This window comes from Mytilus galloprovincialis, chromosome 12 (genome assembly GCF_965363235.1).
Source record: "Mytilus galloprovincialis chromosome 12, xbMytGall1.hap1.1, whole genome shotgun sequence".
Taxonomy (NCBI): Eukaryota; Metazoa; Mollusca; class Bivalvia; order Mytilida; family Mytilidae; genus Mytilus; species Mytilus galloprovincialis.
The window spans coordinates 76,710,494-76,727,822 of NC_134849.1; the positions used below are offsets into that span (position 1 = coordinate 76,710,494).

Consider the following 17,329-nt stretch of genomic DNA (forward strand, 5'->3'; position numbering starts at 1 on the left):
AGAGAAAACAAATGCTGATAAAAACAGTCGGGAACACCAAGAAAAATGACAGACGAAGAAGTAATGGGAACTTTCTTGACCTACAATATTATATTTCTGATAGTTTTCCCGACCTATTCACATTTTTTAAGCTTGAAAAGATGACATTGTCAAGCGTTACGTCCTATCACTTTGTATAAATGAAGTGGAACCCCCTTTTAGTAATAGTAATAATAACCTTATTTATATACACTTTTTGTATGTATTGTTTTGTCAATGAAGAATAAACTAATCTGAGCTTCTATTATATTGTACATAAAAAATCATAATAAGTTAAGTATCAGAACATGAGGATAATCAAATACACATAACATTGCGACTGCTATCTGACAGAAAACAAGCCAAACTGAAGATTTTGTATTCAAATAGTTCAGAATCGTTTATGTAAAAAACTGTTGTTCTAAATAAATAATTTCTTTTCATTCTGCAATCAGCAAATTCTTAATTAGCATTTAAAATTTTTAAGTTTTATCAAATTTGTAGAAGAATATTCTGAAAGTAAGACAGAACCCTACTGAATGAAAATTATGGTGCTAACTTATCTGTATTAGATGGCCATTTGGAAAATTAAAGTATCTCCAGGCAAAGATTTAAGATTTTTGTGACAGGATTGATGATTTAATGGTGATTATCTTTTTATTATATAAATAGCAGGCTTGACAATTAAGTTGCTTTATGGTACTCATACACATATTATTTACATGAAAATGGGTTGATAATAACTAGATATCATTGAGATTGGAGCCATCTCTGTATTTAGCACCACTGTGAATAATGTGTGGTAAAAAAAAAATCTTTACGATAGGATAAGGATGGTCAACTAAAACCAATGTTTTTGACCTTGACCTTTGACCTAGGAAATTTCACATAAGTTATGACACGGCCTCAGGTGTTAAGTATACATCATAACAATGCTACAGATATAGAGCGGACACTATCTTTACAATAGAACATTGGGTTGCCAACTGAAACCAAAGTTTTTGACCTTGACATTTGACCTAGGAAGTTGTACATACATTATGACACACTCTCTTAACACCATGAATCTAGTCAAGTAAAAACTTTAAATCAACCATTTTAATATAATATTTTTAGAATAAGTTTTGTCTGCAAATTTTAAATATTTAAAAAGTAATAAAAAACAACTATCTTCCTATACAAATATGTCATATTTATTATGAAAAGATTAAAATGAATTTTCTACAATATAACAACTTGACATTGCTTGAAAAAGGGAATTAATATACATCACATAAGAATACCGGATGATAAAATTAGTATCACATGATATAAAATAAAAGTACTTATAAGCAGTGATTACTATAATTTAACAGTGGGAAGTAAAATTATATAATACATTGTATAAAGCATTGGTGGGGCCTCAGGTGGCCAAGTGATCTAAGTAGTGACTACCGTAATCACTAGCCAGTCAACACTGAGGTTTTGAGTTCGAACCGCGACTGTGCTGGTGCACTTGACTCTAAATCTTAATTGATTAGGATTGTCAGTTTTCCTATCTAAAGTCAGTGGATTTTTCCGGGTACTCCGACTTCCTCAACCAATAGCAATGGCGTTAAATACACAACCAAATAAAGCAATTGGTTGTAGCTGATTCATAAACAATTATGGACAAATGAAAATAACTCTTTAATTTTTTTTAAGATGACTAACCACAACATCATTAATATTATTAGAACAGATATTAGATTCCGACACCTTGCAAAAGTTGTCTTATTTCTTCACAAGTATAAGATCATTTTGTGACTTAAATATCTTAGAAAATGCTATGATCAATGCACTATATTTTGTGTATATCAAAGACAGTGATTGGCCTTGGAAGATTTAGATATTAAGTCAGTGCCATATGCTTTGGATTGCAATTCATGTTATTTTTACTCCAAAATAAAACTAGGCTATAAGTTATGACACGGCATCAGGTGCTAAGGAGCATGTGTCGCTCACCTTAGTCTATGTGCATATTAAACAAAGGACACAGATGGATTCATGACAAAATTGTGTTTTGGTGATGGTTATGTGTTTGTAGATCTTACTTTACTGAACATTCTTTTTGCTTACAATTATCTCTATCTATAATGAACTTGGCCCAGTAGTTACAGAGGAAAATATTTTGTAAAAATTTACAAAAATTTACAAAATTTATGAAAATTGGTAAAAAAATTAATATAAAAGGGAATAACTCCTAAAGGGGTCCATTGAATATTTTGGTCATGTTGACTTATTTGTAGGTCTAACTTTGCTGTACATTATTGCTGTTTACAGTTTATCTCTATCTATAATAATATTGAAGATAATAACCAAAAGCTGCAAAATTTTCGTAAACTTACCAATTCAGGGGTAGCAACCCAACAACGGGTTGCTGATTGGTCTAAAAATTTCAGTGCAGATAGATCTTGATCTGATGGACAATTTTATCCTCGTCAGATTTGTTCTAAATGCCTGGTTTCAGGCTTAAGAGCAAAAACATGCATTTTACCCTATGTACTATTTTTAGCCATGTCCGCCATCTTGGTTCGCGGGCAGGGTCATCGGACACATTTTAAAACTATATACCCTAATGCTGATTGTGGACAAGTTATGTTAAATTGTTAAAAAGTGACTATAAAGACCATTTTGGTCATGTTGACTTATTTGTAGATTGTACTTTGCTAAACATTATTGCTGTTAACAGTTTATCTCTATCTATAATTATATTCAAAATAACCAAAAAAGGCAAAATTTCCTTAAAATTACCAATTCAGGACCAAACAACAGGTTGTCTGATTCATCTGAAAATTTCAGGGCAGATAGATCTCGACCGGATTAACAATTTCACTCCATGTCAGATTTGCTCTAAATGCTTTATATCAGAGATATAAGCCAAAATCTACATTTTACCCCTATCTTCTATTTTTAGCCATGGCAGCCATCTTGGTTGGTTGGCCGGGTCACTGTACACATATTTTAAGCAAGAAACCCTAATGATGATTGTGGCTAAGTTTGGTTAAATTTGGTCCTGCAGTTTCAGAGGAGATTTTGTAATAGTTAACAACGAGGGACGGTGGACGCCAAGTGATGAGAAAGGCTCATAAAAAAAAATTGTCATATAATTACCTATACATGTAAATGATTTCTTAACCTTTTTTTAATCTGTTAACAAATTTATTCAATAGTAAGTAATTGAAAAGGAACAAAACTATTTGTCTCTACAGGTAAACTAATGATATAGGATTTCATTTTCACATCAGTTTCATTCAATAAATCAAATCAGTGCACCTCTTCATGTACCTTAATAGACTGACCACCAGACCATAGTTTATAACCCCAATAAATGGCCAACATCTCAGGTGTTATGAACAAAATAAATGGTCATCATTTGAAGTTGAACATAGCTGATGGTGACCATTATTCAGAGAATGTCACAGGTTGCACTGTATTTTTGTCGTTCACACATTACAAACTAATTTTAATATAAAACAAGCATACACGGAGGACTTAGTATATTACATGTCCAAGTTTTGGTTTAATCGTTTTCTAAACATTATAATAACTGGAAACTCGTTTCATTTGACTTCAATTGCAAAGTTATTTTAAAATATTCAATTAGGATACGTATGACTGTTTATCCCAGTATAATTGAAATGTGTCGAGGAATGCAATTTGATTAAGCATCCATAAAGCAAATTTTTGCACAACTGTCTGTCACTGATTAGTTTAATTTACCATAACTTGTTGCAGATTTGTCCAATCCTTTTCCACGATTTTTACTGGTCTTTCTGTTCACACTAGTTATTTCTTCGCCATAGGGTTTTAACAATCGTTCATACAATTCTGTTTTGCCATTGTTACCTAGCATAAGTAAGTTAAGTATAAATGTATAAATGTTTCGTGCATATTGTGTTAAAGGAGATATAAAATAAATATTAATATGATTACAATATACATAAACAAGCAAGGTTATAATCTAACATGAAATAATGAAAAAGAATTTCTGCAGATTTTCAAAATGACATCTTTATATTTTTAGAACAGCAATATTTCCATTTGTAAAGAGGCATAACTCTAGAATGGTAAAAGTGACGCCACCAAAATTCAAACTTGACCTGTGTTTTGTGGTAATAAGCATTGTGTATAAGTTTCATAACAATTGGTTGAGGCAAAATAAGGTTAAATTGTCACATACTCGTGATGGCGTACATAACATTTAGAAAGAGATGATTTCAACTTCAGCTTTTGAAACTCTTTCTATAATAGCTTCCCCCTTCAAAGAAATCACGATAGAAATAACAAGCACTGGAATATCGTATATTGGAGATATATAATCCAAATTAACAGTCGGGATCCCATTCGGGATAAATATCTGAAACTTGGATCCCATTCGGGATAACTGTCTGAAGCTGGGATTCCAGTCTAGATGAAACGGGATTAATATTGGACACTGGGATCCCAATCGGGGTAACTGTCTGAAGCTGGGATACCAATCAGAACTGTTTAAAGCCGGGATCCCAAATGGGATAACTGTCTGAAGCTGGGATCCCAGTCTAGTTAAAATGGAAAATTGTATGAACCATAATTATCTTGTTGAAAATATTTAAATGTTTTGTTTGTGTATACATATGTCTCTGATGACATCAAGTCATACCTGTCAACTCACCCGTTTTTTGCGGGTGACACCCGTTATTTTCACCTTTCACCCGGGAGTTTTTCTTTACCCGGCGGGTCCCGGGAATTTCTAACATTACCCGTTTCACCCGGATTTCTGACCGGAATTGTTTCCGGTATTTAGAAGTAATACGACCTTCGGTTTTATCGGTCTTTTTCAATGTAACCAAAAGTCAAAATGTAGGACTGTTTACCTGAGCTACGTAACGATATGAAGAGACAACACAGCTACAAGATGAGTTCAGTGACTATCAGTTGACCCCATTAGATGAACTTCCACTTTGCACTTCCCCTGAAACTGACATTGGTACATTTTGGGGAGCAACAAACAGCAATGCAGACAGTGAGAGGGCATTTTCTTTAGTAAAGAAAATAGCTACAGAGTTTAGGGCTGATCTTAATAAGGATACACTGTGTGCTCTTCTTTCTTGTAAAATGAATACACATTTGCATTGCTATGAACTGAAACCAAGTGCAGTTCTTTTAAAGAATGCCAAGTCTGCTACTATGGAATATAACAATAGTCTGAAATAAACTTGTTAACATGTTCTAACTGTTTCATATACATATTGACTATATAAATTATATGTAAACATATTTTTGTTCTTCAATTGAGCCCGCAAAATGTCGTACGCGTTATGACCTGAGATTTTTTTTCTCAATGCAGGTCATGACCTGACTTTTCATTTTCAGAGGTTGACAGGTATGCATCAAGTACAGGTGTTAATTAACAATGGGTATGACACCAAAGCTGTCAGATGACACAATCACTTTCCTTTCGAATTCATTGCTGTCAAATCTTGATGCTTCTCCATTTTTTTATATACAGTATATGCTCTAGTTATATTAAGCTTAAACCTATGGGTTCAAATGAGCCTGCCTTACCAGTTCAAAGGGTTATAGAAAAACAAATTTATGAAAAAAGAAAATTTGTTGATTTGAGTGCACATGCTGAAAGATCTCGCCTTCTTTACTAACCATTGACCTTATGTTGATAGTCCTAAATATAAATCTTTACTACAACTATCACATAAACTTAACATGATCCAAGGAAATAAGGTCAAGGTCAGAAAAATCAGACGAAAATTATATGTACACCTAACAATCATTCAATACACTAAATTAGTTGACCTATTGCTAGAAGTTTCTAAGAAACAGACTAAACATTGATAAATGAACCATGAAAATAAGGTCAAGGTCAGATGAATCATACCTGACAGACCTGTACACTTTACATTCAATCTATGTATTAAATATAGTTCACCTATTGCTCATAGTATTAAAAACAAACTTAACCATGAAAACTTAAAACTGAACAATGAACAGTGAAAATGAGGTCAAGGTCACATAAAACCTATGAGACCGACATGTACACTGTAAAATATTTCCATACACCAAATAAAGTTGACTTATTGCATACAGTATAAGAAAAACAGACCAAGACACAAAAACTTAACTATTATCACTGAGCCATGAAAATGAGGTCAAGGTCAGATGACACCTGTCAATAAGACATGAACACCTTACAATCCTTCCATACGCTAAATATACTAGACCTTTTGCTTATAGTATCTGAGATATGGACTTGACCACCAAAACTTAACCTTGTTCACTGATCCATGAAATGAGGTCAAGTGAAAACTGTCTGACAGGTATGAGGACCTTGCAAGGTATGCACACACCAAATATAGTTATCCTATTACTCATAATAAGAGATAAATTAACATTACAAAAAATCTTAATTTCATTTTCAAGTAGTCACTGAATCATGAAGGTATTCCACCTTCTAAAATATGCAGCTTTTAAGAAGTTAGTTAATGCCGCCGCCTGATCACTATCACTATGTCGAGCTTTCTGCAACTAAAGTCGCAGGCTCGACAAAAATCAAACCTTAGATATTTGATTTGCTATGACCAGCTTTTATCTTAACTATTAATTAACTGACCTAAACTAAATTGGCTTTTCACATTTTAATATAAACTAGACATTTTTGAGATGGGAGCAGAGCCATCTATGTAGGCCCGCTGCAATAATATGTGATAAAAGAGGTTAAGCTAATATGAAGCACTTTTAAGTTATAAAATAGTGTCGTTATGTGCTGAGAGACGATTCTATGTTTTAACTCACCTGGACCGAAGGGCCAAGTGAGCATTTCTCATCACTTGGCGTCCGTCGTTGTCCGTCGTCGTCCGTCGTCCTTAACTTTAAAAAAAATCTTCTCCTCTGAAACTACTCGGCCAAATTTAACCAAACTTGGCCACAATCATCATTTGGGTATCTAGTTTTAAAAATGTGACCCGGCCAACCAATAAAACATAGGGGTAAAATGCAGTTTTTGGCTTATAACTAAAAAACCGAAGCATTTAGAGTAAATCTGAAATGGGGTAAAATTGTTTATCAGGTCAGAATCTATCTGCTCTTAAATTTTCAGATAAATCGGACAACCAGATGTTAGGTTGCTGCCCCTGAATTGGTAATTTTAAGGAAATTTTGCTGTTTTTGGTTATTATCTTGAATATTACTATAGAAAGAGATAAACTGTAAACAGCAATAAAGTTCAGCAAGATTTACAAATAAGTCAACATGACCAAAATGGTCAGTTGAACCCTTTAGGATTTATTGCCCTTTATAGTCAATTTTTAACCATTTTTCATAAATCTTAGTAATCTTTCAGAAAAATCTTCTCCTCTAAAACTACTGGGCCAAATTAAACCAAACTTGGCCACTATCATCATTTGTGTATCTAGTTTATAAAATGTGTCTGGTAACTCGGCCAACTAATCGAGATGTCCAGGCCGCCATGGCTAAAAATAGAACATAGTGGCAAAATGCAGTTTTTGGCTTATAACTCAAAAACCAAAGCATTAAGAGCAAATCTGAAATGAAGTGAAATTGTTGATTAGGTCAACATCTATTTGCCCTAAATGAATCCGATAACTGGTTGTTAGGTTGCTGCCCCTGAATTGGTAATTTTATGGATATTTTACTGTTTTTGTTATTATCTTGAATATGATTATACAAGTGTTCGGTAAACAGGAAGTTGTTGAGTGATGAATCTGAACACGCATCACACTGTATAGCAGACTTATATAAACCCTGAAACCGAATTTAAGAAATCCTTGTATTGTAGTTCCTGAGAAAAATGTGACGTAAAATATTCATGGGACGGACAGACTAACGGACGGACGGACGGATGGATGGACAGACTAACGGACGGACGGACGGATGGATGGACAGACAGCGGTAAAAGAGTATGAAAAAAATGCGGGGCTATAACAAAATACCTCTTGCCAAGATTTAAAATTTCACTTTCCTATATATTGATAATGTCAATAAAAAAAAATGTTCACTGATTGCTTGAGGTATACATAAAATGGATGTTACAAGATACTTTCCACGTAAATCCTCATGTATCAGAACCTATTTGCTATCTATTCCATTGCATTATTTGCATATTTAATCATTTCAGCAAGTCAACATGGCGGCTCCTAATAATGAAATGTCAACTTTGACGATAGCTTACCAGAAAAACATGTTAATAAAAAATGGCAAATGTTGGGTTTGAGAATAATAAGATTTAAATACATTTTTCTTGCGGTTATTTACGAAATAATTCATGCAAGCTACATGTTTATTAGAATGTTTTAGCTTTATCTAACAGGGAGTAAAAAGGAACAGCCACACACACACACTCTCGCTTCAGTTTTTTAATGACCGCATTAGTCCTATTAGAATCGAAATAATTCATAGAAGCCATAGATTTGTTGTAAATTTACACATGGCCTGGGCCGTGATATTTGTTACTATTATCCCTCACTAACGCTCAGGATAAAATTCAAATATCACGGTCCAGGCCATGTGTAAATTTCAAACAAATCTATGGCTTCCATGAATTATTTCTTAAATATCATACCTTCTGATTTATTCCATATGCCATCATCAGACATTGCCTTGCATTTTATTTTGTGAATCTCGATTCCATTTGTACTTGTTACATCTCCTTCATTTTCTGCACATACTTCTTTGTTCCCTGCTTTGAACAATCTTCTTATTAATGACGTTTTTCCAGCCCCTTTTTTTCCAACAATGACTAATCGTATGTCTCTCTTTTTCTCAGAGCCTGACTCAAGCAATTTGAGGTACAATCCAACATTATTAATGTCAGCCATTAATTGTATTTCTTTTGGAACTACATCAACTAGAAAAAAAGGACAATACTGTACATAACTATACAGGGACTTTGGAAAAGGCAGTTTTACTTGGCAATAATCAAGGTGCTAGAAATGTATTATAGACTGACACATACAACTAGAGAATGAACTGTATATTTCATCAAATCAATACAATGCAATAAAACACTCTGATAATTGTAGTACAATGTAATGGGCTAAAAGCAACATATTGGTAAAAGTTGTAACGTACGGCAATAACTGCTCTACACATAAAGAGTCGACAAATGATTTCAGCTATCTTTCTTTCATTAGAAGACCTAGCCCAGGTGATAACATTTACCTGCCTTTTTCCTTCTCCCACTTAGCCTTTTGCCTGGCATAATCCTCGACTGAATCTATCAGTATTTTGGAGTTGTATTTCCAATTGATAGATTTAGGCTCATGCTATTCCAGACCTTTCGGTAACACATTTCGCAGGGAAGTGTAATTGACAATGTTGAGGTCACGGGTAATAACCATGCCAACCGGATTATGTGTGAATTGGGAACAAGAACAAGTGCAATCGAAAGTTTTAGACTTGACATCGTCAATACTGAGATCCTTCAAAACGTGTTTGTAATTCAAAATTTTAGTTGCAACTGGCTTGATATAGGTATAAAAGATGGTATAGACTGAACTTTGAAATAAGGAGGTATTTTTGACTGAATTAATTTATAGGGAAGGATATTGGATAGATTGACACCATCGATACCTTTGTTGGCAAAGAACAGATTTTGAAAATGTTTTTCTCTGATAACGGGTTTAAAAAGTCTAGAAGTTGCAATATCCGAAATTATAACTGAATGTTTGTATTGGTTTGAATGAGGGTTTGTAACTGTGATTTCCAAACCTAAATTGAACAGAGAAATTATTGTCTGGAAACTAGAACAATGCTTGTTTTGACCCCTTTTGGGCCCCTAAAAACCTGATAAATCGTAACACTGAGAAGGCTGTGATACGAATTGTCGTTCAAGAGTTAATGGTTTTGCTGTTAGTTTAATCCACTTGAGCATGCTGAACGAGTGAATGTCCTTGCATTCACATTGAAATGTGAAACAGCTAGTATTTAAATAACGGAATTAAACATTTTCAAAGTATTTTACTATCAAAACCCTCCGATCAATGTTTTGAAGAAAAAAACATTGCACTTTCCTATTAAAGTTGGTATGTGCCTCTAATTATCCTTGGAGTAAAGCAAAGGCCATATGATTATCGATGATTAAAATTCTGTTGTTCAATCAAACCATTTTTACTTGTAAACTATTCGACGGCTTCGTCAAAATATAAACATGTTGCATAATTTCAGTTGGGTTTTTACATTCGATACATACAGGCTTTTAATTATTTAAAAATAAACATTTGTAAATATCGTACGTAGTAAAATAAAGCGTGGGAAAATGTTCATTCATGAATGAATTAAATGCTGTCTCGCGTAGATTTCTTTTAGTTTTATCTTCAGCGCATGTCAGATCCACAAAGTAGTGTTTGTGATGCTCATTTCCAAAATGAAGTTTAATTCATCTGAACTATCAGTGAACATTCATTCCTTTTTTATTCAAGCTGGAATCTTTTCAAAAGATTAGTAACTAAAATTTCAGAAGCTTCTTCCTTTAATCAGTATTCAAAGAGTAGTACTACATTATCTAGGATCATAACATTTGAGAAAGTTTTTTACCTCTACGGTTTGAGGCCGATGCCATTAATAGAAAAGTGTTGCTATTACTGAATTATATTTGTAATTTTTTACGACTTTTTCTGCCTCTGTCTCTTCTTTTAAATTGAAATTATCTTACTCTTAAGCTTCTGAACATGCCTATTTTGATTACATTTTTGTCCCTTTCATTTAGTTTGTATTTTGGAATTTTACCTGCTTGTGAAGCTATCAGTGTGTTTATATCAATATTTTTCATGATTTCCTCTAAACATAGTCCACCTCTTCCGATGTCAGATAGAGCTTGCATAAGTACCATTAATGAAGGTTTGACTGTTTTCTCCTCTTTCCATGTAAATAGAACTTCCCTATTCTGAGCTGCCAAGTCTCTAGAAATATTGCTCTGTATATTTTCCAGAGTGGGAATTGATAAACCAAGTGCAACACCAAGTTGAAAAAATACATGACCAATTTGTGGAGCTAATTTATCTAGAATCTCATCTGTAGGAATACAATCCATGTAAGTGGCTTGAATATCTGAAATATTCTAGTATTCTTGTAAATATGAAATAATTTTCAAAATTATAGTAAAATCTATTGATTAAAGAAAATATGATACATGATATTTTGACTCATACCTTTTGGTTATTGTTTGCCATTTATATGTCAGCATAATTATGTAAAAAAAAACAAAAAAACTTTTAAATTATATATTTTACAGACATCAATCTTATTTTTTCATTAATTCATCCACTTCACTTAACTACGGATACGTCAAAACTTAATTATGAGTTTTATTTATTTAAAAAATGTATAAATTTGGTATATATATAAATAACATTTCGTATTTAAGTTAGTTTGGTACAATTTTGTCAAATTTGTGTAATTATTATACTAGAACAGCGTTCATTTTTATTGGCTTGCATGTCAATAAATCATTCATGCAAATTTATATGCATATTAAGGACGAGAGCATGCTTTTGTAATAAGAATATAAACCCTACTGTATACTAGACCGATGCTGCGTTTGATTTTTAACGTGCTAGTGTAGTTCACAAGATACTAGTCTGTATGTAGGCAGACATGTCATTCTACATAAATACTCTGATTCAAAGCTGACAAGTTTTTGATCTTAATCGTTTATACCGCTTGTAAGTCTTTTTCTAAATATGTCTTTTTCGACTTTTTGTAATGCGTATATATATACTTTTTAATATGGTTTAAATGAAATGTTATAATTTGGGTCAAATTTGTTAGCTAATGTTCCTTGAAGTCAACATTAAAACATACCTGTATCAGCTGTTCTGGCTCGTCTTACCTGCAAATGATAACGGAACATTATCAACAGAGTGATATAAGAAATACCTTAAGGTCAAGGAACAGTAAATGGGCTATATCGCAGATTTTGCTAAAAATTTGCATACAACCGTGGCTCATTGAACTACAACTGAAAACCGAAAAAATAATACATTTATCTCTTTTATTACCTGAAAAATTGCAGATTGATTTCTTTTATTATGGGTGAATATTTGTATAGAAAGCACATAAAATAGGCGAAAAACCTTCTAAAATTTGTCTTAAAATCGCCAAATCTCTTATTCTACTCCATAGATTTTTCTTAAAAAACTATATATTGTTGACACATAAATTTCTGTTTTAATGATGTAAAATAATCATAGGGTCACCGACTTCGTTTTTTGTCTAATAATCAATTTGTTACCTTGTTGGTAGTGAAAAAAGTCAAAAATCAATGTTTTACGGCCTGAAACGCGAGAAAGTTACGATTATTTCGACGTTTTGTTGGATTTTTTCACAAAGAATGCAACTTTAAATGATGTATACCGTAAAAACGAAGTCGGTGACCCTATCTTTATTTTGCATCATTATAACGAAAATTTATGTATCAACAACATATAGTTTTTTAAGAAAAATCTATGGAGTAGAATTAGAGATTTGGTGATTTTAAGACAAATTTGAGAAGGGTTTTCGCCGATTTTATGTGCTTTCTTTACAAATGTTCACCCAATTTGTAAGAATTCAATCAGTAATATTTCAAATGATAATTGAGATAAATGCATTATTTTTTCGATTTATAGTTGAAGTTCATCGAGCCAGAGTTGTATGCCAAATTTTACTGAAATCTGTGTCATAGCCCATTTACTGTAACTTGACCTTAACTTAAGTAATTGTAAAAATATAACACATATTACAATACTATAGAAAAAAATCATTCGGTAATATTAGTTTTAAAATCGTTTTTCCCAGACAGTTTGAAAACTTTATCTTGTTTCAGACAGACCATATTAGAATTTATGAAAAATAAAGATAGAAATAAATTACATTCATGTATCTGCATTTTTCTCGTTTTATTTGGTTAAATGTGAAAACTATAACCAGTGATCTTTTAGAGGCCAAAAAGACATAGTACACCTCATATATACTGCACAGTTCGATAATAATATTACCTTTAGGGGCAATTCCTAGACTTTTAAAGGGGTACAATTCCATAAAATTTAAAACAAATAGCACCGAGCGTAGATAGACAATATTATATGCTAACACATGATACAGTGTCGGATATTAAGGGGAGGGGGGCCTTTTCACCTCAGCCCTGAATACGCCATTTCCCTTGAAGTGACGACATGGCAGGTCAATGAACAACGTTGAACAAACATCGTTATTTATAAATAGGAATTACAAATGTTTCTTATGTTATACCAGTGCAGATATTTGTGAAAATTTCACAATACAGCATGTAGTATACATTACATGCATGTTCTTTTTTTTATCTTGAAATTCTTTTTCCGTTTAGAAAATGTCTTCAGTAATTTTTTTTGACTTCTGGTTTTGAGTTTGTATGTTATTTAGCTTTGTTTTTACAGCGCCAACATTGAAAAATCAAACCACGTATAGTTAGAATACAGGAAGGATTTTGTAATTTGCTGGGAATATTATTTTATCGTGTACGAATATAATGCTGTTATTCAACACATTTGGAATCCGTAATATACATATACATTCAGGCTCATAAAATCCACACCATGTTCAAAGAAAATATAAAATACACATGCATTTTTTATATAATTTTTGTGAAATCTTACTTGACATAAGTCATGTGTTGATATTTTCATTCTGACCAGAGCTTCTTCCAAATCTTTAAATTTCTTTTTCCTTTCTTTCCACTTTGATAATACCAAAAACGTTGCAGCCTCTATGTTGTTAAGGTTATTGTATTTGATTGCAGTCCATTTTTTAGACAAATTTAGTTGTATAACTAATTCATCAATGTGATTTAATTCAAAGTTGGTTGAAAAACGCAACAATTCAACATCACTCGGTATCTGGTTTAAAGCATCTTCACTTAAACCTGTAAATAAACAATACTGTTAATAGATATCAAAATGTTGATTGCGAGTTAATATAACATAAATTTAACAGCCTAAATGTATATATATAGATAATGATTGAATAATAACCAACGATAAATCTTACGATGGATCATATAATTATGATACAGTACACTATAAAATATAATATATAACAAGTCTAAAAGGGTACAACATCACAAAAAAAACCAATTCAACAGATGAAAGTTAGATAATTCGGATAACAGATATCCTTCATCAGTATGCTCACGATGTAAAATGAATCATGTGAATCTATTCTAATTATACAACTATCACACAATGTTGAAATTTATACAAAACAAACCAGTTTAGGCAAATATCATAAATGTTGGTACAAATTTAAAGTTTCCAAACATGACGCAATAACTACATATAGACAACTTTGCAGTCTTTGCGTCGTGTTTTATAACTTTTTATATATATATATACATGTATGCATAAAATGAAATTTCACATGTGCAAAAGTCTATATCTATAAAAAAAAATAGTGAAATAAGTAAACATTTTAATTAACATAATTCTCAAAATTGACAACACTTCAAATGGTCTGCAATTTTATTTGCTATAGTCTACATGTTTCGCCTGCAAGGCTTCATCAGGACAATTTTTATACAGAATTAATACCTGAAATACTCAAAGTGGTGCATTGAATTTGACGTCGTCATGGTGGGAAAACAATAAAAAGTGAAAGTAGCAATACAGAGTTATAAATAGATAGGATAAATATAGAAAATTAAAGTTTGTTTACAATGTAACTTGAGTTCGTTTTACTATTATATGATACATGAAATTGTTCTAAAGGCTTGGTATCTAATTGGACGAACTCCCATTAGTTCCTACCACTTCGCAAGGCTTCTCTTCCAACCTGGCCATTGTTGGAGGTTACTACTGCCTGGCACATCGGCAACAACAGGAAGATTATGGTCGCAGCTATGGAAAATAGAATTGTCAAAAAATGTTCCCTTGTTTAAAATTCTTTGGTGACTCTATATAATTTTTAGATCGTCTACAGTAGTTGGTCTGTTTAATTGCATGGTTGTGAATTCCTAGTTCATTTAAGATCGGCGCCTGTGGTACATTTCTTCTACTAGCATTTATAGATGATACAGTGGTATTGGACATCCGTTGGTCATCTTGGTTCAGTTGTTATTTCGTCACAAGTACTAGTATGTACTAATCTTTGGTCCATGTATATGCTGGTTGCCTGTAGATCAGCGCGTGTAGCAAGGCGGTTCCTTTCGAATAAATAATATTAAATTAAATTCCATGTGGTGAACCAAAGCCTATGTGAATCATTTCGATAGAGTCCCTGAAGTGGATACCTTGGTACATGTATGCAGGGTTGTCAAATTATGCAAATGAATGCAAGATTAAAATAATACTTTAAATTGACAACAACACTTCAAATGGTCTGCGATTTTATTTGCTATGGTCTACATGTTTCGCCTTCATCTAGGGTCATTATATTTTGAAACTTTGTATTGTATTCCATTTTGGGTCATAAAACTTAGCCCATGTTAAAATCTTTTTAAGATTTAAAGGCTGTCTTTTACATTTATATATATAAGTACGTCTGAAAAAGTGACTACTCTACAACATGTTTATTAATCATATCACCAGCAGTGATGGTGATACAAGGCAATGTACCTCATACATATATATATACTTGTTTCACACTCCCATAGATTTGTATGTCATGTGCTGCTATGTATAGGCACTTATATATACTTGTTTAAATATACTTTTTCACTTTTTTGGTCTTTTGGAAAATTTTGTTTGTGCTGTTTTTAGACCCTTCTACAACGAAATTTGTTTGACATGCACACGTATAAAAATTGCGGTTTTTATCCAACGCAATCATAGGTTTGAACGTAGTTTTCAATTTAGACTCGTTTATATTTTTTGTTTGGGCATGTATCATATTTTCCCTCCGGTTTCTATGATCTGTTCATCCTATATTGTCTCTTAAAATTCAAGAGTCAATCTTAAATTGAGAGTAAAGTATATGGCCTTCCAAATACCGTTTCGATCCCTAACATCACTGAAGAGACATATATTGTCGAAATCTAGATCTGGTGTACTAAAGAAATATTGACACCGAATGTTGTGGCACAACATCGTAGCCACAAGTTTAAAAAATTTTGTTCTGTGACGTATTAAATTTATATTCAGATCCATTTTGTTACATCTTGTGATCAATTTTATTTGGCAATCGTCAATGGCAGTCAGCAGGGTTAAAGAACATCAGTTGTTCGACCTGTTAGTCAAATGCGTTTTGTTTAACTATACTTTTTCACTTTTTTGGTCTTGGAAAATGTTGTTTGTGCTGTTTTTAGACCCTTCTACAATGAAATTTGTTTGACATGCACACGTATAAAAATAGCGGTTTTTATCCAACGCAATCATAGGTTTGAACGTAGTTTTCAATTTAGACTCGTGTATATATATATAATACGTCTAAACAAATTATCAACTCAACAATGTTAGATCTGTAAATTTGCTGTCAATATTTCTTGTTCTTCCCTCGCCAGGATTTAAGGTAATACTATTGAGACTTCGTGACACCAATTCGTCTTGCACTGTAACCCGCTTGCTATACCACACGACCACCTGGGCTACACTATAATAAAGCTTTCAGTGGCTGGGTGTTACCATGGTTACCTCTACTCGTCAGTTTTAATCTAGAGTCGTAATACAGTACATGATTTATAAGACATAAAGATGGAATTGTAACAGATCAGCTGAAATTTCTATCTTGAAGCCTAGGTGGCCGAGTGGTCTAGCGTGTCCATTACAGTGCAAGACAATTTGCTCCAAAATTTCCTAAAACTTACAAATTTAGGGGCAGCACCACAACTATGTCTTGTTAGATGCCTCTTAAAATTTCTGATTGAACATGACCTAATGAACTTATTTGCCCCACGTCAGATTTGCTTTAAATGCTTTAGTCTTTGTAACATAAGCAAAATACTGCATTTAACCCCTACATTCTGTTTTAAGCCACAGTGGTCATGCTTGTTACGAAACAGAAAATAAAACACAAATTGTAGTCTTGATCATGTAAGAATTATTTAGCGTAAGCTTGGTTGAATTTGATTTGGTGGTTTCAGAGGAGACTTTTTTTAAAGTATGAACACACCATCGATACTTAAAATAGCTCTGAATTTGGATTGTGATTGATTATTTGATACAGCATTGGTTAGTGAAACAAAAGAAATGTGGCCAAAGAAAGGAACATATCTGAATTGAACATTTACCTATTATGGTCTAATATCAAAATGTGCAGTACAATGCTAGAATCAGCATAACAAAGAACCCCAAGAATTCAATTTTTGAAGAAATACTTTTTAGTAAAAAACATT

At 32.7% G+C, this 17,329-nt stretch overlaps 1 protein-coding gene across 1 annotated transcript in view; it reads right to left on the reverse strand.

Annotated features, from left to right (window-relative positions):
- LOC143053769 (uncharacterized) overlaps nt 1-17,329 on the reverse strand; it is a 251,196-nt gene that overhangs the window by 7,973 nt on the left and 225,894 nt on the right. The window contains exons 11-13 of the mRNA XM_076226548.1: nt 13,662-13,927; nt 11,851-11,878; nt 10,777-11,097 (exon numbers count right to left, since the gene is read on the reverse strand). Of these exons, the coding sequence (XP_076082663.1) occupies nt 10,777-11,097; nt 11,851-11,878; nt 13,662-13,927 (615 nt within the window). The remainder of the gene's footprint in view (nt 1-10,776; nt 11,098-11,850; nt 11,879-13,661; nt 13,928-17,329) is intronic.